Consider the following 22,810-nt stretch of genomic DNA (forward strand, 5'->3'; position numbering starts at 1 on the left):
AAAATGTGTAATTTTTCCGATTTTCAAGAGCTGATCCTATAATCGGAATTCATTTTGTAATTACAACTGTTGCATGAAGCATCATTTTACAGCACATTTATGACTGTAGTGGGTATTGCTCTGTACGCTTTACATTTGATGCTTAGATGCTCGATGCTCATTGCTAACACACGGAGTCCATCATATAGAACAGCAATGGAACATTTGGCATCATTCCCAAAATAAACTTTTTGTTCTTTTTTTCTGAAAACACAAAACAATAATCTTTAACCCCTTATGCCAGTTGCACACGACCGATGTGCCACTCGGGCCGTTTTTATCGTCACCCGAGTGGCACCCGATAGTCTTCATGGATCCAGTCACTCTAGCGGGTGGATCGGGTCAGTGAAAACTGACCCAATTCTCCAATCCTTGGAAAAATAGGACATGTGTGCGTGAGGCATAAAACCACTTGCACACAACCGAGTTCGGGCCGTGGAAAACGGTTCGTGTGTCTGGCCAATTTCCCAGGCTGACCGAGGTACAGGTGAACGCGACCTCTGCCGTCACAGACATTTGTGATACTAGGAGTCTCAGCCTCCACACGGAACTGCTGTTCCATACTGTATCATTTTGTCAGAGACTCCTAGCATCATAAATGTCTATGATGGCAGAAGTCCCGTTCGCCTGTACCGCGGTCGGGCCAGGAAATCCATCCGAAACACGGACCGTTTTTCACAGCCGGAACTCGGTCGTTTGCAAGAGGTGTTATGGAGACAATGATTTATTTATTTTTTGCCCCCATCTCCGCATCCCAAAAGCCATAACTTCATTTTTTTTGTTCATAACAGCATGATCGTTTGTTTTTTGCCGGACACTTATTTTTTTATGTCACCATTTAGAGGTACATACAGTAAAAAGTATAAAATAAAGGTTTACGTTTTTTTGGGAGGGGACGGGAATAGAAAAAAACAAACAGCAATTAAGACATTATTTTTGGGATTTGCTTTTACAGCATTTATGCGCAGTATAAATAACATTATAACCTTATAGTCCAGATCGATACGATTATGGCTATATTAGATTGATATGTTTTTTTATGTTTTACAACTTTTGACCAATAAAAACACTTTTTTGTAAATCTTTTTTTTTTCCTTCGAGTTGGCGCATTCCATCAACCATAATATTTTAATTTTTTTTTAGGACCCCAGCTGCCATGGTAACCTATCAGTACCCAGCCATCATGTGCGGGGACGTCCATGGGCTTACAGGGGGAGACCCCTTCCGCTGTAAAACCATTTAGGCGCCAAGGTCACTATAGATCAGGGGTCTCAAACTCGGCCTTGTAAATGGGCCACAAATAGAAAAAATGGGAAGTGGTCGGGCCTTACTTTCAAATTTGATACAATACAAAATTATTGTTAATCAATTAGTTATTTGAACTACTATAACACTATATTACTATAAGAATAATACTACATTACTATAATAATACCGCTAGGTTTAAAATTTGAGAGATTTCTCCATGTGCTTATTTCAACAATCCAGTTTTACAGTTTAAGTGTCGCTAAATGCAGTCCGGCGGCTCGGTTGGCAGTGTTTGGCAGACACACATGTCAAGATTGGGCAGCCCCTTTTTAGATAGTGCCACAGTGCCCTCTGTGGATGCTGCCACAGTGCCTTCTGTGGATGCTGCCACAGAGTCCTCTGTAGATGTGTAGATGCTGCCACAGTGCCCTCTGCAGATAATGCCACAGCGCCCTCTGCAGATAATGCCACAGTGCCCTCTGTAGATAATGCAACACACCCCTAGATAATGCCAGTGTCCTCTTTAGATGCTGCCACAGTGCCCTCTGTAGATGCTCCCACGGTGCCCTCCGTAGATGCTGCCACTGTGCCCTCCGTAGATGCTGCCACTGTGCCCTCCGTAGATGCTGCCACTGTGCCCTCCGTAGATGCTGCCACAGTGCCCTCCGTAGATGCTGCCACAGTGCCCTCCGTAGATGCTGCCACAGTGCCCTCCGTAGATGCTGCCACAGTGCCCTCTGCAGATAAATCTACACACACCCCAAGAAGATAGCTCCATTGGGGCTCCCTCTAGAAGTGGAATCTCCAGCCAGAGCGTTGCCAACGCTTTAGCTGGGGATTCCTCTACTGTTGGAGCCCCGGACGTCACTGTCCATACACAGTGACGTCAGGGGATCCTCCTGGACCGGAATTTGATATCAGGGGCAACCCCGGAGCTGGAGTCCCGGAGCAGAGCACTAGTATAGGCTCTGCGCCGGAACTCTGTGGAAGCCATTAACATCAGTATCCATATATGGACAGTGATGTCAGGGGCTTGCCCAGAGCTGGAGTCCTGGAGCAGAGCCGCTTCTAGCACTCTGGCTGGAATTCCAGCTCTGCTCCTGACATCACTGTCCATATATGGACATAGATGTCAGGGGCAACCCCAGAGCTGGAGTCCCGGGCAGAGCGCTAGTAGGCTCTTCCTTGGACTCCAGTTGTGCTCCTGACATCACTGGGACTCCCACTCTGGAGAAGCCCCTGATATCACTGTCGATGTATGGACAGCGATGTCAGAGGCTTCTCCAGAGTCCCAGAGCAGAGACTATACTAGTGCTCTGCCTGGGACTCCAGCTCTGGGGAAGCCCCAGACATCGCTGTCCATATGTAGACAGCGATGTCAGAAGCTTCCACAGAGTCCCGGAGCAGAGCCTATACTTGCGCTCTGCCCGGGACTCCGCTGTGGGTTAGACCCTGACAACACTGTCCATATGTGGACAGCGATGTCAGAAGATTCCACAGAGTCCTGGAGCAGAGCCTATACTAGCACTCTGCCCGGGAATCCGCTCTGGGGAAGCCCCAGACATCGTGTGTCCAAATATGGACACCGATGTTAAGGAATTCCACAGAGTACCGGAGCAGAGCCGATACTAGCGCTCTGCCCGGGACTCCGCTCTGGGGAAGTCCCTGACACAAAGTCCATATATGGACAGCAATGTCAGGGAATTCCACAGAGTCCCGCAGCTGAGCCTATACTAGAGTTCTGCACGAGACTCCGCTCTGGGGAAGCCCCAGACATCGCTGTTCATATGTGGCCAGCGATGTCAGGGAATTCCAGAGTCCCAGAGCAGAGTCTGTACTAGCGGCTCTGTGTCCCGCGGGCCGCAGATGACAGCCCTAGGGGCCGCATGTCGCCCGCGGGCTTGAGACCCCTGCTATAGACCATGTAACCTAAGGGGTCAAACAGCCAGGATCGGAGCGAGCTCCAACCTTAGTCGTTGCAGCAGGGTGTCAGTTGCATGTTACAGCTGACACCCGCTGCTGATGTTGGGGACTCCGCTCCTGAGCCAGTGCTAGCCCCATGCTGTACATTTAGGCCTTATTCAGACGAACGTTTAATACATACATTCATATAAAGCGATCTCGCATGGTGGGACTGATCAGACATTTATCATGGACAGACGAGAGAAGGCTATTGACAGCTTTTGCCATCTCATGGCCATCACGCCACCCCATACAGATGATAAACAGGGAGGACCAGGGATCAGAGAGGAGTGTGGATGCATGGATTTTATGTTAGATGCACGCACAAGATTAAGCTGTTAGTGACCGCCCATAGGTGTTTTTACCGCGACGACTAGCAGGCTTTATTCTGATGCAGTAGCCTTTTTACCACGCTGCATTGGAATAAACACCGCCGGGAGCAGGTAAATCTCCCTGCTCCCAGAGGTAGCCGAGGGCCGTGAGCAGACCTTCTCGAGCGGCTGGGATCGATATCAGTATCGATCCCGCTCGTTTAAACCTATAGATGCGGCGCTCAATAGGGAGTGCCGCATCGGAGTTGTTTTAGGCCTAACAGATGCCTGTCCGTTTTATACTGACAGGCAGTGATACACTGCGATACAGAAGTATTGCAGTATATTTTAAAAGCGATCAAATGATCGCACAGTAAAGTCCCCTAATGAGACTAGAAAGGTTTAATTAAGTTTAAAAATAGATAAATAAAAATACCAAGTAAACAAAAAGACAAAGCCAGAATTAGTATTTTCTGCTCATCCTGCCTTCAAAAAGTTTGATAAAAAAGTTGCATGTACTCCAAAATGGTACCAATAAAAACTTAAAGTCGTCCCTCAAAAAATCCCTCATACAGCTGCATCGGCACAAAAATAAAAAAAAGTTACGGCTACTAAACTATGGCAACAGAAAAACGAATATTTTTATTTTTTTTTAAAAAAGTGTTTTTACTGTGTAAAAGTAGCAAAACATAACAAAACTATATACATTTGGTATGGCCTCAATCGTAACAAGTCCTTATACAGCTATGTTGGTGCAAAAATAAAAGAAAAGTTATAGCTCTTTGAATGCGACGATGGAAAAACATAAATAATAGCTGGGACATTAAGGTCTAATAGGCTGGTAATTAATGGGTTAAGGAAATAGGAAAAAAGAAAATGCTCACCTTTAATTCCCCCATTGCTCCAGTGCCACCCTTCCGGTCTTTGTTGACCTGTCCTGCAGTGATGATGTGCCATGAATGCACATGACCGCTGCAGCCAATCACTGGCCTCATCGGTCTTATGCAGTATCACTGCTATGGCCAGTGATTGGCTGCAGCGGTCATGTGAAGTCAACAAAGACCAGAGAGGACGACTAGAGCGGAGGGAGATTGAACAGGTGAGTAATGTTTTTTTTTTTTTAATCCACTTTCCTGCTCTCGGTGAATTTTATTTAAATCCTGGACATTTCTTTAATGAATATTATAATACGCGCCGTCTTTTAATTGGAACGTATTCAGGCTGCTACTTAGCAATAGAGGCTCTTGCGTAGACCTGGGCTGCCACTCAGCAATAGTAGTAGATTAGAAGGTGCAGTGGAATGATATGTTCACGATCTGCTGACTACAGGAACTATATAAATTCTCCAATTTTTTTTATACTTCAAGGAGTTTAGGAGAAAAACCACCAATGGAGACTGTACAGGGGGAGATTTATCAATACTGGTGCAAGGGAAAAGTAAAGTAGTTGCTAATAGCAACCAATGAACTTCCAGCTCTTATTTTTAAAGGCGCTTTTTTAAAATGAAATCAGCAATATCATTGGTTGCTATGGGCAACTGCTTCACTTCACCTCTGCACTATTCCATATCAAGGGGTTACATTCCATCTTCATCATTTCTACGAGTAAAGCCATTAATGGCCCCTCCATACATAAACCACGTACAGTATAGATTTACACACACTGGCTTTAAGCTCAACCAAGCACACACGTAGCGGATAGAATGCGGATTATGACGCATAGGTGTTTAATACGCCAGAGCCGGCAATCACACAGCTACAGTGAAGAGGCACATCTCCCTGCAGTCCTCACACGCCTCCCCCTCCTCCCCGGTCTATCGCTGTCTCCTCTGTCAGCTCCCACATATTAGTCAGCGTCCCCCACACAACATATAGGATACGGTCCAGGTAGTAGTTGTCTCTTTCTCCCTCCATTGCTGAGCTGCTCGGGGTTTTGCAGTTGGTGTCTGTGCGTTGCCAGGTAACCACAGCTGGCGTTTAAATCACCGCGAGAGCAGGCGGCTTATCGCGAGAGCTCCCCTAGAGGAAACGTTATGTACATCAAGGAATACAAGAGCTGCGGGGGAGGGGGGACTGCACTCTCCATAGCACGGGCATAAAGAATATTGCAGCAATATAAAAAACGTGCAATAATAAGAATAACCTATAATAATGGGCAAATTAATATTAAAAAATAGTTTACTGGAGAGTCATGATAGAAAAAAAATGATAAAGATAGAAAGATAGACAGACAGATAGATAGATAGATAGATAGATAGATAGATAGATAGATAGATAGATAGATAGATAGATAGATAGATAGATAGATAGATAGATAGATAGATAGATAGATATTTATCCTCTTGTGTCATATAGCTGTATATATATATATATATAAATATTACCGCTGCTGAAATATTATTTTGAGATTCAAGGGTGAATCTTTATTCTATTTATTTGCACTGAAACAGTGGGGTTATCTGGAACAAAAAATGTATTGGCCATTGATTTAACAACCCTAAAATAAATCACTTACTCATTGGTTTGCCGTCAGCTAATTGTCCACTTCCCCCTAATCGGAATCATGGTCATGTGACACCGTAACTGCTGGATTTGTCCTGAAAGCTATGACGCATTGTTACAGCTTCACGTCACCCCCAATAGGTGATTGATAAATGTCTGATCGGTGGGGGTCTGACCTTTGGGCCCCCCACTGATCACGAAAAGAGTGTCCCCGAATACCCTATGTGAATGGTGCTGCTCAGCCACCGTTCCATGCACTGTCTATGAGTACAGCTCTTGGCTATCTCTAGCAGTCCCATAGACTGTAAATGGAGATGTGGCCGTGCATGCACAGTACCACTTCATTCACATAATGGACTCGGCGACGCTCATTTTGTGGCTATCCTCGAGAAACATTCGTCACAAGATGCCCTCCCACAAATTCGCTCCCAGGTTCCTTGGTCCTTTCGAAGTTCTGCAACAGATTAACCCTGTATCCTAAAAACTTTGGTTGCCTCTAACTCTCAAGATCCCCAACTCATTCCACATGTCCCTCCTTAAAGGGAATGTGTTGCCAGCAAAACATGTTTTTTGTTTTTTTAGTTAAACAATTAGTGTATAGGTGATTAAACATTGTTCTAATTTTTTTTATTTTTTCCACGAGTCAGGAAATATTATAAATTGGATTCAATTTATAATATTTCCCAGCACTGGTCACTAGATGGAGCAATTCCCAAAATTGCAGCATTGCATGTGGTAAAGCAACCACATTGCTTTATGCTGCAAAATTGGGAAAAAATCCCTCGCTCTAGTGAGCTCTCAGAATCCCCCCTCCTTTATCCTGGCTAGTGCCGGGAGAAACGAGGGGTTTGAACGGTCTAACCTCCTACACTGTGTGTCGCCATTTTTTGAGCTAACACACAGTGTAGAAGGTTAACATACAGTAGTAAACACACACTGAAACACGAACATACATAGAAATAACTTACCTGCTCCAGTCGCCGCCGCTCCCTCGGGTCCGTCCGCTCCGTCTGCTGCCGCTGCTCCATGTGCACAAGTCCGGAAGCCGCGACCGGAAGTAGTAATCTTACTCTCCGGCCGCGACTTCCGGTCCACAGAAAAATGGCGCCGGACGGCGCGCATTTCAAATTGGACTGTGTGGGAGCGGCGCATGCGCTGTTCCCACACACACGGCGTACACCAAAGTGGATGGAACGGGCCCCGTTCGCATTCCCTATGGGACTGGAGCTGCCGTATTCCATGTCTGTATGTGTCGTTAATCGACACATACAGAAATGGAAAAAAAAATGGCAGCCCCCATAGGGAAGAAAAAGTGTAAAAATAGAAAAAAGTAACACACAAACACACAAATAAATATAAACGTTTTTAATAAAACCCTAACATAAAACTGATATAAAAAAAAAAATGTTGGTGACACTGTTCCTTTAAGCCTGTGGTTCTGAACCCCTTCAGTCCTCGGGTCGTCTGAGGTGTTTGAGGTCAAATAGATTCTGGACTATAAGTGTAATGATGGGGGTAGGGAAACAGACAAGTGAGCCCTAATCTACCCGCTACTCAGTCCCTGCCTACTTGCAACGACCCGCCCTAGGCGACGGGGTACAACTGGGCGACGGTCCCTACACTCAATAAGTGCACGACAGACAAACAGACAAGGGTACAACAAAGCTAAGGGAAATGGGGCAGTTGCTCACGGCAACACCGTGAGCAACACGAGTGGTGAACGAGCCGAGTCAAACCAGGAGTGTACGAGGTACCAAACGCAGAGCAGGAGAGTAGTCAGTAAGCCTGGGTCGATATGAAGCAGGGTCAAATAGTACAGAAGCTGCAGCAGGGCCAGGAAACCAAACAAGAAGAATCACAAGCAAGGAGGAACAGGAAAGGCAAGTATAAATAGACAGAGGGCGGGAGCTAGCTCCGTCTGGCCAGGCTGTGATAGGCTCTCCCACTCCTAAGCCTGCCATCCTGAGTGGTGGAAGATGGAGTCAGTCTCACAGACATAGAAGCAGGTGCAGACTGATTACCTATGGGCGTTGACACAGAAGCTGTGCCTGGCAGATCCTTTACAATAAGTGAATATGAGGAAAAACCTTTTATCTAGTGGACTGGAGAGGGTTTGGTCCTGAGGGGAGGTCCTGGGAGCCAGAAGAGAACCTCAATGCTCCTACCCTCATAAGATCCTCTTAAGCTCCGGACTTAAGAGGGGGCGTAAGGGGAGTACTGTCATGGACTGCTGCCTTTCCTTACCTGGCGACACCCGCGACCACAGTCCATTGTCCTTCTGCCAGCGTCTTCCTCCTACGCCAGCACTCGCAGTCGGCTGGTCCTGCTTTCACTGATAAGGTGTACCCGCACACGCGGCCCCGGCCTTGAAGGGCAAGCGCGCACATGGTTAAAGATCCCTAATCAACCCCTGCCCTTCCTGGACTATAATAAGGGCTCAGCCCTTCCACTCCCTGCATGAGCGTTGTTGTAGTTTTCCCATGTCTGTATTGCAAATGGTCCCTTAGTGTTTTCTTGCTCCAAGTGTTCCCTTGCCCTGCTTCCTATATCCTGTATCCCGTGCTGTGCCTTTCTCCGAGCCTGTATAGTACCTGAGTCGTACCTTGCCTTCTGGAATACTCCACGACGCCTGTCATTCCGGATACAATCCGCCACATCTGGCGCAACCCACCACCTCCAGCCCCATCTGTGCCAGAGCCCTTGCCGCCATCCGGACAATCCCAGGTACCCATGTGCTACACTCCTACAATAGACTTTGTGCGTAGATTGTGAGTTGGTCAGCTGCCTCTCCGCTACGGCGGAGCGGCCTAGTGGGTCCACATACCCCTAGATTGTGACACACCAGAACCGCTGTTCTAGGATGCTCCACAGCCCGAGATATAGCTGTTTTAAGTGATCCCCCTTCCCTCCAGCCTGAGTCTTTCATACTGCTTGAAGCAGCTTCATGCTGATAAGGCAGTGTCAGAGGCTGTGGGGTAGCTCCACCTCAGGAGAATCGCGGGTGACACCCACTAGTCATGTATAGACTCATTTGCATATTTAGAAATAAGCTCATAACTTTTAAAATAATAAATGTTTTGGGACACAATTTTCACTAGCATTATCAGTGTGACAGCGCATATTAGATTAGCTAGGAGATAGGGCATTACTAAACTAGTGACAGATCTTCTTTAAACACAAATATTAAGCAATATAATGAGCCCTAAGGCCTCATGCACACGACCGTAGCCATGTGCACGGCCGTGATTTTCGGGTCGGCCGGCCACAGAGAGGCAGCCGCGAGCCGCCCGCAAATCGCGGGCCGTGCACATGGCCGTGGCCATTATTTTCAATGAGCCCGGACCGCAGAACACGGCCGTAATAAGACTTGCCCGTTCCTTCTGCGGTGCGGGCTCCTGGGCCATGTACGGACCGTGAAAACCACGGTCGTGCGCATGGCCCCATAGGAATGAATGGGGCCGCAATTCTCCCGTGGATTTTCGGGGGAATTACGGCCGCAAAAGCACGTTCGTGTGCATGAGGCCTAACAGCGCAGAATAGAACTAACTAAAATTAATACTGTGCGCTTAAATGAACATTACTTTAGTACTGAACAATAAAATGAACATGAATACAAAGCAATAACATTAACTCTAATATCTCAACATTAACATCGCATAATAATAAATTAATACTGCACATCAAAATGATATTTATTACCATGAAATAAAGTGAGGATCTATTATATAATGAAATGATTGGGGTATTCCCATCTAGGCAATCCCTTTTACTATCATAGATGATGTAAATAGATTTACTTTAACAAATACATTTATTTTTCAAAAATGTATTGTTATCCAAATGTAGAATCCTCTCCACCCAGGCTGCTCTTTATTGTTTGGCAGCTGTTATCTATGGTTACGGCCAACACCGCAGACCAGCAGTGCTAGCTGCGCTTACGCCATTCTTACATCACTTTACAGTGATGATGACCAGGACCTCCGGTACGTGGAGCATGTGCAGTAGCTGCCGGATGGCTACCTCACTGCAGCTCTATTCAAGTCTATGCCCAGGATCCGTTCTTTAGAGCTGCACACAACACATAGCTACTACCCGAACCCTTGGCAAGGATCTCACTGTGTGAGGGGGATCGTGGAGGTGATAGGGATTGTGGCAAGCACGCTTACCATGCTGGTTGTCACAAGTAGGCAGCGCCTCTTTACTCCTGAAGCATGCAGAAGCATCGGGAGCACTCATGTTTGATTGAATGTAAGGGGGATTGTTTCGCCCACAAATGGTCCTGATTATGGGAACATGAAGCGTCCAAAAAAGACTAGGAATCCAAAAATCCTGCTAAGACATTTGAATTGACCACACCATTATGTCTTGTTTTCATTATAGATTTCAGCTGGCCAAAAAAAAAGAAAAAGCATTGAGATGGGAAAAACCTTTTAAGACCAGGTTCAGATGCTGCAGATTTTCAGCCCAGATTCCACACCAGTCTCTGCTTCAAAAATATGCTAAATTTAAGCATAATAGGTGTAAAGGATCTGCCAGGCACAGCTTCTGTATCCACGCCCATAGGTAATCAGTCTGCACCTGCTTCTATGTCTGTGAGACTGACTCTATCTTCCACCACTCAGGATGGCAGGCTTAGGAGTGGGAGAGCCCATCACAGCCTGGCCAGACGGAGCTAGCTCCCGCCCTCTGTCTATTTATACCTGCCTTTCCTGTTCCTCCTTGCTTGTGATTCTTCTCTGTTGGTTTCCTGGCCCTGCTGCAGCTTCTTGAACTACTTGTCCCTGCTTCGTATTGACCCTGGCTTACTGACTACTCTTCTGCTTTGCGTTTGGTACCTCGTACACTCCTGGTTTGACTCGGCTTGTTCACTACTCTCCTGCTCTGCGCTTGGCACCTCGTACTCTCCTGGTTTGACTCGGCTCGTTTACACCTCTTGTTGCTCACGGTGTTGCCGTGGGCAACTGCCCCGTTTCCCTTTGTTCTGTGTTTCCTTGTCTGGTTGTCTGTCTTGCACTTACTGAGTGTAGGGACCGTCGCCCAGTTGTACCCCGTCGCCTGGGGCGGGTCGTTGCAAGTAGGCAGGGACTGAGTGGCGGGTAGATTAGGGCTCACTTGTCTGTTTCCCTATCCCTGTCATTACATAATCACAAGCCCATATACCTACTCTACCCTGGTCCCTCACACCACTATGGACCCCCTTGAGACCCTGGTTCAGCAAATGCAGGGTCTCTCCCTACAGGTCCAGGCCCTGGCTCAGAGGGTCAACCAGCCTGATGCTACCATGGTAGTGCCCCTCACCTCACCTCTTGAACCCCACCTCAAGTTGCCTGACCGGTTCTCAGGGGACCGGAAGACTTTTCTCTCCTTTCGGGAGAGTTGTGGGCTCTATTTTCGTTTAAAGCCCCACTCCTCAGGTTCTGAGAGCCAGCGGGTGGGTATAATTATGTCCCGGCTCCAGGAAGGGCCCCAAGAATGGGCCTTCTCCTTGGCTCCTGACGCCCCTGAACTTTCCTCCGTTGATCTTTTCTTTTCTGCTCTCGGACTCATTTATGACGAGACTGACAGGACTGTCTTTGCCGAGAGTCAGCTGGTGACCTTACGTCAGGGTAAGAGACCTGTTGAGGAGTATTGCTCTGACTTTAGGAAGTGGTGCGTAGCTTCTCGGTGGAATGACCCTGCCTTAAGGTGCCAGTTTAGGTTGGGTCTGTCGAACGCCCTGAAAGACCTGCTAGTTAGCTATCCCTCTTCTGACTCCTTAGACCAGGTTATGGCTTTAGCAGTACGACTTGACCGACGTCTTAGGGAACGACAACTTGAACGTTTATGTGTTTTCTCCTCTGACTCCCCCATGATGCCTCCTGAGGTTCCGTTGCTTCGTTCTTTCACGGAGGACTCGGAGGTACCTATGCAACTCGGGGCCTCCGTGTCCCCCCAACAACGTAGAGAGTTCCGCAGGAAGAATGGTCTCTGCTTCTATTGTGGGGATGACAAGCATCAAGTGAACACCTGTCCTAGGCGTAAGAATAAGCAGCCGGAAAACTTCCGCTCCTAAGTGATCATCGGGGAGGTCACTTGGGCGCACAGGTATTTCCCGTAAATATGAAACGTAATAAAATCTTGCTTCCCTTTCAGGTCTCTTTTGGTGGTAGGTCTGCTACCGGCAGTGCCTTCGTGGATTCAGGGTCGTCTGCTAATATCATGTCTGTGGAAGTTGCTATGTCTCTAGCTATGCCTTTGATTGATTTGCCTAAACCTGTCCCGGTAGTGGGTATCGACTCCACTCCTCTTGCTAATGGTTATTTTACACAGCATACCCCTGTTTTTGAACTCCTTGTTGGCTCCATGCATTTGGAGCAGTGCTCTGTACTGTTGATGCAGGGATTATCGTCCGATTTGGTTTTAGGCCTTCCCTGGTTGCAGTTGCATAATCCCACGTTTGACTGGAATACTGGGGATCTTACCAAATGGGGTAATGAATGCTTGACGTCATGTTTTTCTGTTAATTCTATTTCTCCCCCTGAGGAGGTGAACACGCTACCTGAGTTTGTTCAGGACTTCGCTGATGTTTTCTCTAAGGAAGCCTCCGAAGTGTTACCTCCTCATAGAGAATACGATTGCGCTATCGATTTGGTACCAGGAGCTAAGCTCCCTAAGGGTAGGATATTTAATCTCTCTTGTCCCGAACGTGAAGCCATGAGAGAGTATATCCAGGAATGCCTGGCTAAGGGTTACACTCGCCCCTCTACTTCTCCGGTAGGTGCTGGCTTCTTCTTCGTAGGGAAGAAGGATGGTGGTCTTAGGCCATGCATTGACTACCGTAACTTGAATAAGGTCACTGTAAGGAACCAGTATCCCCTTCCTTTGATTCCTGATCTCTTTAATCAGGTTCAGGGGGCCCAATGGTTCTCTAAGTTTGATCTACGGGGGGCGTATAACCTTATCCGCATCAAAGAGGGGGATGAGTGAAAGACTGTGTTTAACGCGCTTGAAGGTCATTTCGAATACCTCGTCATGCCCTTTGGGTTGTGTAATGCTCCCGCGGTCTTCCAGAATTTCATAAATGAGATTTTAAGAGATTACCTGGGGGTATTTCTTGTAGTGTACCTTAATGACATACTTGTGTTTTCCAAGGACTGGTCCTCCCACATTGAGCATATCAGGAAGGTGCTCCAGGTCCTTCGGGAAAACAAACTGTTTGCGAAGACCGAAAAATGTGTGTTTGGGGTGCAGGAGATACCATTTTTGGGTCAAATCCTCACTCCTCATGAATTCCGCATGGACCCCGCCAAGGTCCAGGCTGTGGCAGAATGGGTCCAACCTGCCTCCCTGAAGGCGTTACAGTGCTTCTTGGGGTTCGCTAATTATTACAGGAGATTTATTGCTAACTTCTCGGTCATCGCTAAGCCTCTTACAGACCTCACTCGCAAGGGTGCTGATCTCCTCCACTGGCCTCCTGAGGCTGTCCAGGCTTTTGAGGCCCTTAAGAAGTGCTTTATCTCGGCCCCGGTGTTGGTTAAGCCCAACCAAATGGAGCCTTTTATCGTGGAGGTTGACGCGTCCGAGGTGGGAGTGGGGGCTGTCTTGTCCCAGGGTACCAGGTCCCTCACCCATCTCCGTCCCTGTGCCTACTTCTCCAGGAAGTTTTCGCCCACTGAGAGTAACTATGATATTGGCAACCGCGAACTCTTAGCCATTAAATGGGCATTTGAAGAGTGGCGCCACTTCCTGGAGGGGGCTAGGCACCAGGTAACGGTCCTTACCGACCACAAGAATCTGGTTTTCCTAGAATCGTCCCGAAGGCTAAACCCGAGACAAACTCGATGGGCGTTATTTTTTACCAGATTCAATTTTTTGGTTACCTATAGGGCTGGGTCTAAAAATATTAAGGCTGATGCACTGTCGCGTAGCTTCATGGCCAGCCCTCCTTCGGAGGAAGATCCTGCTTGTATTTTGCCTCCAGGTATAATCATTTCCTCTATTGATTCTGATTTAGTCTCTGAAATTGCTGCTGATCAAGGTTCAGCTCCCGGGAACCTTCCTGAGAACAAGCTGTTTGTTCCCCTGCAATTCCGGCTAAGGGTACTTAGGGAAAATCATGACTCCGCACTATCTGGTCATCCAGGCATCCTGGGTACCAAGCACCTCATTGCCAGAAACTATTGGTGGCCTGGGTTGCCTAAAGACGTTAAGGCCTACATCGCCGCTTGTGAGGTTTGTGCTAGGTCCAAGACTCCCAGGTCCCGACCAGCGGGCTTACTACATTCTTTGCCCATTCCCCAGAGACCTTGGACCCATATCTCCATGGATTTTATCACCGATTTGCCTCCATCTCAAGGCAAGTTGGTGGTGTGGGTTGTAGTAGACCGCTTCAGTAAGATGTGCCACTTTGTGCCCCTCAAAAAACTACCCAATGCTAAGACGTTAGCTACCTTGTTTGTCAAACACATCCTGCGTCTCCATGGGGTCCCTGTCAATATTGTTTCTGACAGAGGGGTACAATTTGTTTCTTTGTTTTGGAGAGCCTTCTGTAAAAAGTTGGAGATTGATCTGTCCTTCTCCTCTGCCTTCCATCCTGAAACTAATGGCCAAACCAAGAGGACTAATCAGTCTCTAGAACAATATTTAAGGTGTTTTATCTCTGACTGTCAATATGATTGGGTCTCATTCATTCACCTCGCCGAATTTTCCCTTAATAACCGGGTCAGTAACTCGTCAGGGGTCTCCCCCTTTTTCTGTAATTTTGGGTTTAATCCACGGTTCTCCTCCGTTTCACCTGGTAGTTCCAACAATCCCGAGGTAGAGGTCGTTCATCGGGAACTGTGCACAGTGTGGGCCCAGGTTCAGAAGAACCTAGAGGCGTCCCAGAGCATACAAAAAAACTCAGGCAGATAGAAGACGTTCTGCTAACCCCTTGTTTATGGTCGGGGATCTGGTGTGGCTATCGTCAAAGAACTTGCGCCTTAAAGTCCCGTCCAAGAAGTTTGCTCCCCGGTTTATAGGGCCGTACAAGGTCATTGAAGTCCTCAATCCTGTTTCCTTCCGACTGGAGTTGCCCCCATCTTTTCGAGTACACGACGTGTTTCATGCCTCCCTCCTTAAACGCTGCTCCCTGTCCTTGGCTCCCTTGAGGAAACCTCCTGTCCCCGTTCTCACCCCTGAGGGGGTAGAATTCGAGGTGGCCAAGATTGTGGACAGCAAGATGGTCCAAGGCTCCCTCCAGTACCTGGTCCATTGGAGAGTATACGGGCCTGAGGAGAGGACTTGGGTACCCGCCCGGGATGTTCACGCTGGGGTATTGGTCAGGAGGTTCCACCTTCGTTTCCCCAATAAACCAGGTCCATCTAGAAAGGGTCCGGTGGCCCCTCATAAAAGGGGGGGTACTGTTAAGGATCTGCCAGGCGCAGCTTCTGTATCCACGCCCATAGGTAATCAGTCTGCACCTGCTTCTATGTCTGTGAGACTGACTCCATCTTCCACCACTCAGGATGGCAGGCTTAGGAGTGGGAGAGCCTATCACAGCCTTGCCAGACGGAGCTAGCTCCCGCCCTCTGTCTATTTATACCTGCCTTTCCTGTTCCTCCTTGCTTGTGATTCTTCTCTGTTGGTTTCCTGGCCCTGCTGCAGCTTCTTGAACTACTTGTCCCTGCTTCGTATTGACCCTGGCTTACTGACTACTCTTCTGCTCTGCGTTTGGTACCTCGTACACTCCTGGTTTGACTCGGCTTGTTCACTACTCTCCTGCTCTGCGTTTGGTACCTCGTACGCTCCTGGTTTGACTCGGCTCGTTTACACCTCTTGTTGCTCACGGTGTTACCGTGGGCAACTGCCCCCTTTCCCTTTGTTCTGTGTTTCCTTGTCTGGTTGTCTGTCGTGCACTTACTGAGTGTAGGGACCGTCGCCCAGTTGTACCCCGTCGCCTAGGGCGGGTCGTTGCAAGTAGGCAGGGACTGAGTGGCGGGTAGATTAGGGCTCACTTGTCTGTTTCCCTATCCCTGTCATTACAATAGGGCTTTTGTTTTAGAACCTCATTTACATGCTAGAATTTTAGGGCACACTGCCAAAATGAAAATCCACTGCACACCCTGTCAGTCACTAAGAGGCCGCAAATTTCACCCATTCTGTTTGTGACAATCTGTGGGAAGTTAATTATTAACGAGATTAGGGTTTCAATTATTTGCATAGATTATCACCATTAATGACAGGTTCCGTTTATATTTAGTTTTTTTTTTCTTTCATGAAATGGATTGTAAAGTCAAAATCCATATAGTCCTCAGCAGGATTTATTTATCTTTTTGTCATTGTCCTAAAGGGTATGTACACATTTAAAAACAATTATTATTATTTTATTTTTTTTAAATATAAAAATGTCTATTAGTTTGGTGCAACTTTGCAATTACTTTATATAAAAAATAATTTTTACTTTCATATACAGTTGTTTTTGTTTCGAGGATACACAGCAGCTGTATCGTGCGCTGAAACCTGTATACGTCAGGTCAGCGGGACTGACGGGTTCAGTAACAGTGGATACTGCGAGCTGTTACCGATCACATCTAAGTTCATAACAATGTCACAGTGTGAATGTCACAATAAACCAGTGTCAGGGGCGTAGCTAAAGGCTCATGGGCCCCGATGCAAAGGTTCTTCTTCTTTGGCCCCCCACCCAAACTTCTCAAGGCCGACGGCTCGCAGCTTTCAGCTGCATCGCTGAGTCTCCTAAGTGACCCAACTATGCAGCACTAGCAGCCAAGGGCATCGCTAAGGTCTTGAAACACCAGGAGAAATAGCCCCAATACATATACCCCCCCAAAAAATGTGTGTGTATGTATATGTGTATATAGGAGACAGCATAGCTATAGCACTATGACCCGATAGCTATGGATAGGATTAGACACAGTGGCTCAGCAGACAGTATCACACATGATAGGATTAGATACAGTGGTTCAGCAGAAGAGTATCACACATGATTGGATTAGATACAGTAGCTTAGCAGACAGTATCACACATAATAGGATTAGATATAGGGCCCAGCTCACTGACAGTGCAGCTCCAGCACTGGACCCAGGAAAGGTAAGAATAATAAATGTTTTTAATTATTTTTGTGTGCTTGTGTTTTTATACAAGTTCGGTTATTGGACTACTTCGGATTCGAGGACTACTTCAATGACGACGTTTTTTTTTATTCTCAATAAAATGGATAACGAGGGTTGTGTGGGATTATTATTTCAATAAAATATATTTCTTATGTCTTTGGATTTTTCTAAACTTTATTACTACCACCTTATTAATAGCTGCTGGCTGGTTAACAGCGTCCATTACTAAGGCAGGGCTTAGTGTTAGGCGGTGTAGAGGCTAACACTTACCTCTATTATTAACCCGGTACTCACCGCCACGAGGATACCGGGCAGAGCCGGGTACGATCCAGTACCTGACCATCTGTAGTGATGGTCGGGTAGTGGTGCGGCCGCAGGCTGGTATTATTAGGCTGGGAAAGCCAAAAAAGTGTTCCTTCCCAGTCTGGTAATGCTGGCCTGCTGCTATGTGGTATCTGGCTGGTCATAAAAATGGGGGAACCCCACATCGTTCTTTCCAATTAGTTATTTATTTATTTTAAAAAATGACGTGGGGTCCCCCCCATTTTTAATAACCTTCCAGATACAACACAGCAGCAGCAGCAGCAGCAGCAGCCTAGCATTACCAGGGTGGGAAGGGCCACTGTGTTTAGCCTTTCCCAGCTCAATAACTCCAGCCTGAAGCCGCCCCAGTGCCCGGGCATCACTACAGATGGTCAGGTACTGGATCGTACCCGGCTCTTCCCTTGTGGCTGTGGGTACCGGGGTAATAATGGGGGTTAGTGTTAGCTTCTGCACCGGCTAACACTAAGCCTCGCCTTAGTAATGGACGCTGTCAATCACCCATCAGCTATTAATAATAGTAATAAAGTTTAAAAAAAATACAAAGACATAGAAAAAATATTTTATTGAAATAAAAAAACCCACACAACCTTCATTAACCATTTTATTGATAATAAAAAAAAAGCCGTCCTCGAATCCCGCTGCCCTTCCGTCGGAGGTTTCTGTCGGGTAACCTCTCAACGGAAAGGCAAACTGAAACCTTAGCTTCCATTTCCCTCACCATTGATCTCCATGGTGACGGAAACGTTGCTAAAGGTTTCCGTTTATTACCATTGTGACAGGGTTCCGTTGTTTTGACAGAATCAGTAGCGCAGTCAACTGCAGTCAGTGGAGGTCCTGACTCCATCCAGGGTCGGGATGTTGTGTGCAGCGCATAGCGTTGTGATGTCATGCGCTGTGCACAGTGCTGTGACGTCAGGACCACCACTGCGCTCCATAAGGAGGAATGTAAGTACTGTCAGTTACTATAGTAACGGGGGCCCGTGTGGTTTATTACATAGGCCCCAGTTACTATAGTAACTTTTTATGGACGTGGTGCGGGGGGCCGCATGCCCCCCTGGCTTCGGGGCCTGGTTGCAATTGCGACCGCTGCGACCCCTATGGTTACGCCACTGACCAGTGTGCATTTAACCCCTTGTGGACACAGCCTATTTTCCAATGTGTCAATTTATGTGGTAATAACTTTGGAATGCTTTTACCTATCCAATCGATTCTGAAATTGTTTTTTTGTGACATATTGTACTGTATGTTAGTGGAAAAATTTGGTCAATAAATTCAGTATTTATTTGTGAAAAACACCTAAGTTTAGAGAAAATTTGCAAAAATTTGCATTTTTCTAAGTTTAAATGTATCTGCTTGTAAAACAGATCGTGAGGGTATGTTCACACGGCCTATTTTTGGCGTTTTTTTGGGCAGTAAATGCCCGAAAAACAGCCAAAAAATCGGAAGCAGAATGCCTCCAAACATCTGCCCATTGAAATCAATGGGAAAAACGGGAATTCTGTTCCGATGGGCTGTTTTTACAAAACGGCCGCGTAAAAAAGCGGCCGCGAAAAAGAAGTGCAGGACACTTCCTGGGACGTTTTTGGAGCGGTTTTTCATAGACTCTATTGAAAAAAGCTCCAAAAACGGGCGTAAAAAAACGCAGCAAAAATCGCGAGTGGCTTCAAAAATGTCTGAAAATCAGGAGCTATTTTCCCTTGAAAACAGCTCCGTATTTTCAGACGTTTTTGAGTTTGCGTGTGAACATACCCTAATACCACACAAAATAGTTACTAGTTAACATTTCCCATGTGTCTACTTTATGTTGGCATTGCTTTTTGAACGAACATCCTTTTATTTTTCTAGAACGTTACACGGCTTATAACTTTAGCAGCAATTTCACAAATTTTCAAGAAAAAACATTTTTTAGGGACAAAAAACAATTTTTTTAGGGACCAGTTCAGTTCTGAAGTGACTTTGAGGGCCTTATATATTAGAAACTCCCTATAAAAGTCACCCCATTTTAAGAATTGCACCCCTCAAAGTATTTAAAACAGCATTTAGAAATATTCTTAACCCTTTAGGTGTTTCACAGGAATTAAAGCATAGTGGAGGTGAAATTTACAAACTTCATTTTTATTCTTTTTTTAGAAAATCCATTTTAATTCATTTCTTTCTGTAACACAGAAGGTCATACCTCACAACTTTTGAACTCGGAAAAGAGGAACATTTTAAGCCACGCCCCTAACCACGCCCAATATCCTGCATAAACACATCAAATCCCGGCCAGATCCGTCTGCAAATAACACGCGCACATTCTCACTGCGGATCTCTGGACTGTCTGGATATCACAAATATTATGGATCCGGTTATGTCGTCTTTATGTTACTTTTCCTATCCTGGGTATAACATTTGCTCAACACGGCGGCAGCAGCTGCAGGACAAACCAAAAGTCTGAGAACAATGAAAGTCAAGAGGGAGACCCTGTGGTTGATGACTTTTCAATTGACAGGTAGCAGAGTTACATGATGGTGATTTTTTTTTTCCAGTTGTGTAACTCTGCTACCGGTCAATGGAAAAATCCTCCACCAGAGCCCCCTTGTAGATTGCTCCACACACAGGCCCCTGTAGATAACGTCAGACACAGCCCCCCTGTAGATAGCTCCAGATACAGCACCCCTGTAGATAGCTCCAGACACAGACCCCCTGTACATAGCGTCAGATACAGCCCCCTATACATAGCGTCAGAAACAGCCCCCTGTAGATAGCTCCACACACAGCCCCCCTGTAGATAGCTCCAAACACAGCCCCCCTGTAGATAGCTCCACACACAGCCCCTTGTATATAGCGCCAGATACAGCCCCCTGTACATAGCGCCAGATACAGCCCCCCTGTACATAGCTCCACACACAGCCCCCTCTAGATAGCTCCACACACAGCCCCCTGTAGATAGCGCTACACACAGCCCCCTGTAGATAGCTCCACACACAGCCCCCTGTAGACCGCTCCAAACACAGCCCCCTGTAGATGGCTCCACACACTGTCCCCCTGTAGATAGCTCCACACACAGTCCCCTGTAGAAGACTCCAAACACAGCCCCCCTGTAGATAGCTTCACACACAGCCCCCTGTAGATAGTGCCACACACAGCCCCCCTGTAGATAGCGCCACACACAGCCCCCTATAGATAGCACCACACACAGCCCCCCTGTAGATAGCACCACACACAGCCCCCCTGTAGATAGAGCCAGACACAGCCCCCCTGTAGATAGCGCCAGACACAGCCCCCCTGTAGATAGCGCCAGACACAGCCCCCCTGTAGATAGCTCCACACACAGCCCCCCTGTAGATAGCACCACACACAGCCCCCCAGTAGATAGTGCCACACACAGCCCCCCAGTAGATAGCGCAACACAACCCCCTTATACTTTGTGCCACATTGTCGCCAGAGCGGAGAGCGGTAGAGGTAGCCGGCCCTACTGCTGCCACTCTCCGCTCTGCTTTGACGTCAAGAAGGCAGGAGTCTTGCAGCGGCGTTCTCACTGGTGTCGATGCCGGCCCGGGAGTGAACCAGTCCAGTCACCTGACCGGTGAAGTCAGATGACAGGTCAGGTGACTGTACTGGTCCACTCCCGTGCCCGCATCGATCCCAGTGAGAACACCGCCGCAAGACTCCTGCATTCTTTTGATCGCTGCTGCAGTCAGCAGCGATCAGCTGTTTTGATGCAGCGCCCAGCGGGACATTTTGCAGACCGCCCGGGACGGCAGGACAGCGGTGAGAAACCGGGACTGTCCCACCAGATCTGGGACGGTTGGGAGGTATGGAAGGTTTTACCGGAGAAACTCAATATTTATTGCCCAGGTTCTAGAGTTTTTTTTAGAAATATCCAGTACGTGGCCCTAGTGTGCTAGAGGCTTTAGATACACCCGACATATGGCCCTAATCTTTTGCCTGTACATACGACAGGATTTAGGAGTGAAAAAGCACCACGTGCATTTGAGGTAATTTTTGCGATTAATTCAGCATTGGCTGACAATTGCAGGGCTCTGAAGTCAAATAGTAAAACAAACCCCCAATAAGTTACCCCATTTTGGAAACTATACCCCTCAAGGCATTTATCAAAAGGGTAGTGAGCATTTTTTGACCACATGTGTTTTGTACCAGGATTAATGTGCAGCAGATGGTGCAAAGTGAAAATTTGAATTATCCACTGATATGTCATTTTAGAGCCCAGTTTGTGCCACTGAAGACAAATACCTAATAAACTGTTAACGGGTTCTCCCTGGTACGTTATTGACATATATGTGGACGTAAACTGCTGTGTGGGCAGACTGTAGGGCTCAGAAGGGAGGGAGCCCCATTTAGCTTTTGGAGCGCAGATTTTTCTTTGTAGTAGTTCTGTTTGGGGTTTTTCTGGTATTTCAGTTTATAATGTGGGTGCATATGTGAACCGTGCGGAGAACATCAGGGCATAATAAGAGGGTATAATAATGTGGTAAATAAATAATAATCAACAGATATGTAGCCAGTGTCGCTCTGATAAATGGTGCCTGATCTTATTATCCCCACTTTGGAACACACTCTGAACATTTTGTGTTGTCATTTTCTGAGAGCCAGAACTTTTTTATTTTTTTCTCCAACAAGGCTGTGTGAGGGCTTATTTTTAGCGGGATAATCTGTAGTTTTCATTGGTACCATTTTTGGATACATGCAACTTTTTGATCCCTTTTTTTGTTCAAGTTTTTGGAAATCAAGGTGACCAAAAAACAGAAATTCTGGTATTGTTTTTTATTCTTTTTTTTTTTTTTACGACTTCTGGCATGGTTTAATAGGAGCAGATGGATTTACAGACCAGGGGACCTTTATTCTGCCATTTCATAGAAATGTCGGCACCCGCTGACTATGAAGCGAAGTAACACTATGTCAAATGTCAGCAAGGTCTAATATTTTTTTTTTAGATAAAAAAATACTTTTATTGAACAGGCGGATTGCAGTTGCAGAAAATTTCTGCAGTAGAAATCCAACCCATACATTTTCAAAGAGTTTGTTAAAGTGTCAAGCACATGTTGCAGAAACAACCCCATCCAGAAGTATCTAACAAATTTGCAGAACTTTCTACAACAAATCTACCAAGTGTGCATATATTCTACTTTTCTCTGCCATTGACTTGACTTTTTGGCCACTAGAGGTCTCTAACATACCATAAATAGTCTAATGATGGACTTATGTATTCTAAAGCAGAGGTCCCCAAACTTTTTTAAACCAAGGATCAGAGTTTCATGCAAGACTATTTTTCCATGGACCGGGGGGGGGGGGGGGGGGGGGGGGGGGGGCGTAGGTGTTGGCGTTCGTAAAT

At 46.7% G+C, this 22,810-nt stretch overlaps 1 protein-coding gene across 1 annotated transcript in view; it reads right to left on the reverse strand.

Moving 5' to 3' along the window:
* SPAG16 (sperm associated antigen 16) overlaps nucleotides 1-5,542 on the reverse strand; it is a 776,986-nt gene extending 771,444 nt beyond the window's left edge. The window contains exon 1 of the mRNA XM_075829642.1: nucleotides 5,440-5,542. Within this exon, the coding sequence (XP_075685757.1) occupies nucleotides 5,440-5,473 (34 nt within the window). The 5' untranslated portion in view covers nucleotides 5,474-5,542. The remainder of the gene's footprint in view (nucleotides 1-5,439) is intronic.
* Nucleotides 5,543-22,810: the final 17,268 nt, after the last annotated feature.

Source organism: Rhinoderma darwinii, chromosome 6, assembly GCF_050947455.1.
Source record: "Rhinoderma darwinii isolate aRhiDar2 chromosome 6, aRhiDar2.hap1, whole genome shotgun sequence".
Classification (NCBI taxonomy): Eukaryota; Metazoa; Chordata; class Amphibia; order Anura; family Rhinodermatidae; genus Rhinoderma; species Rhinoderma darwinii.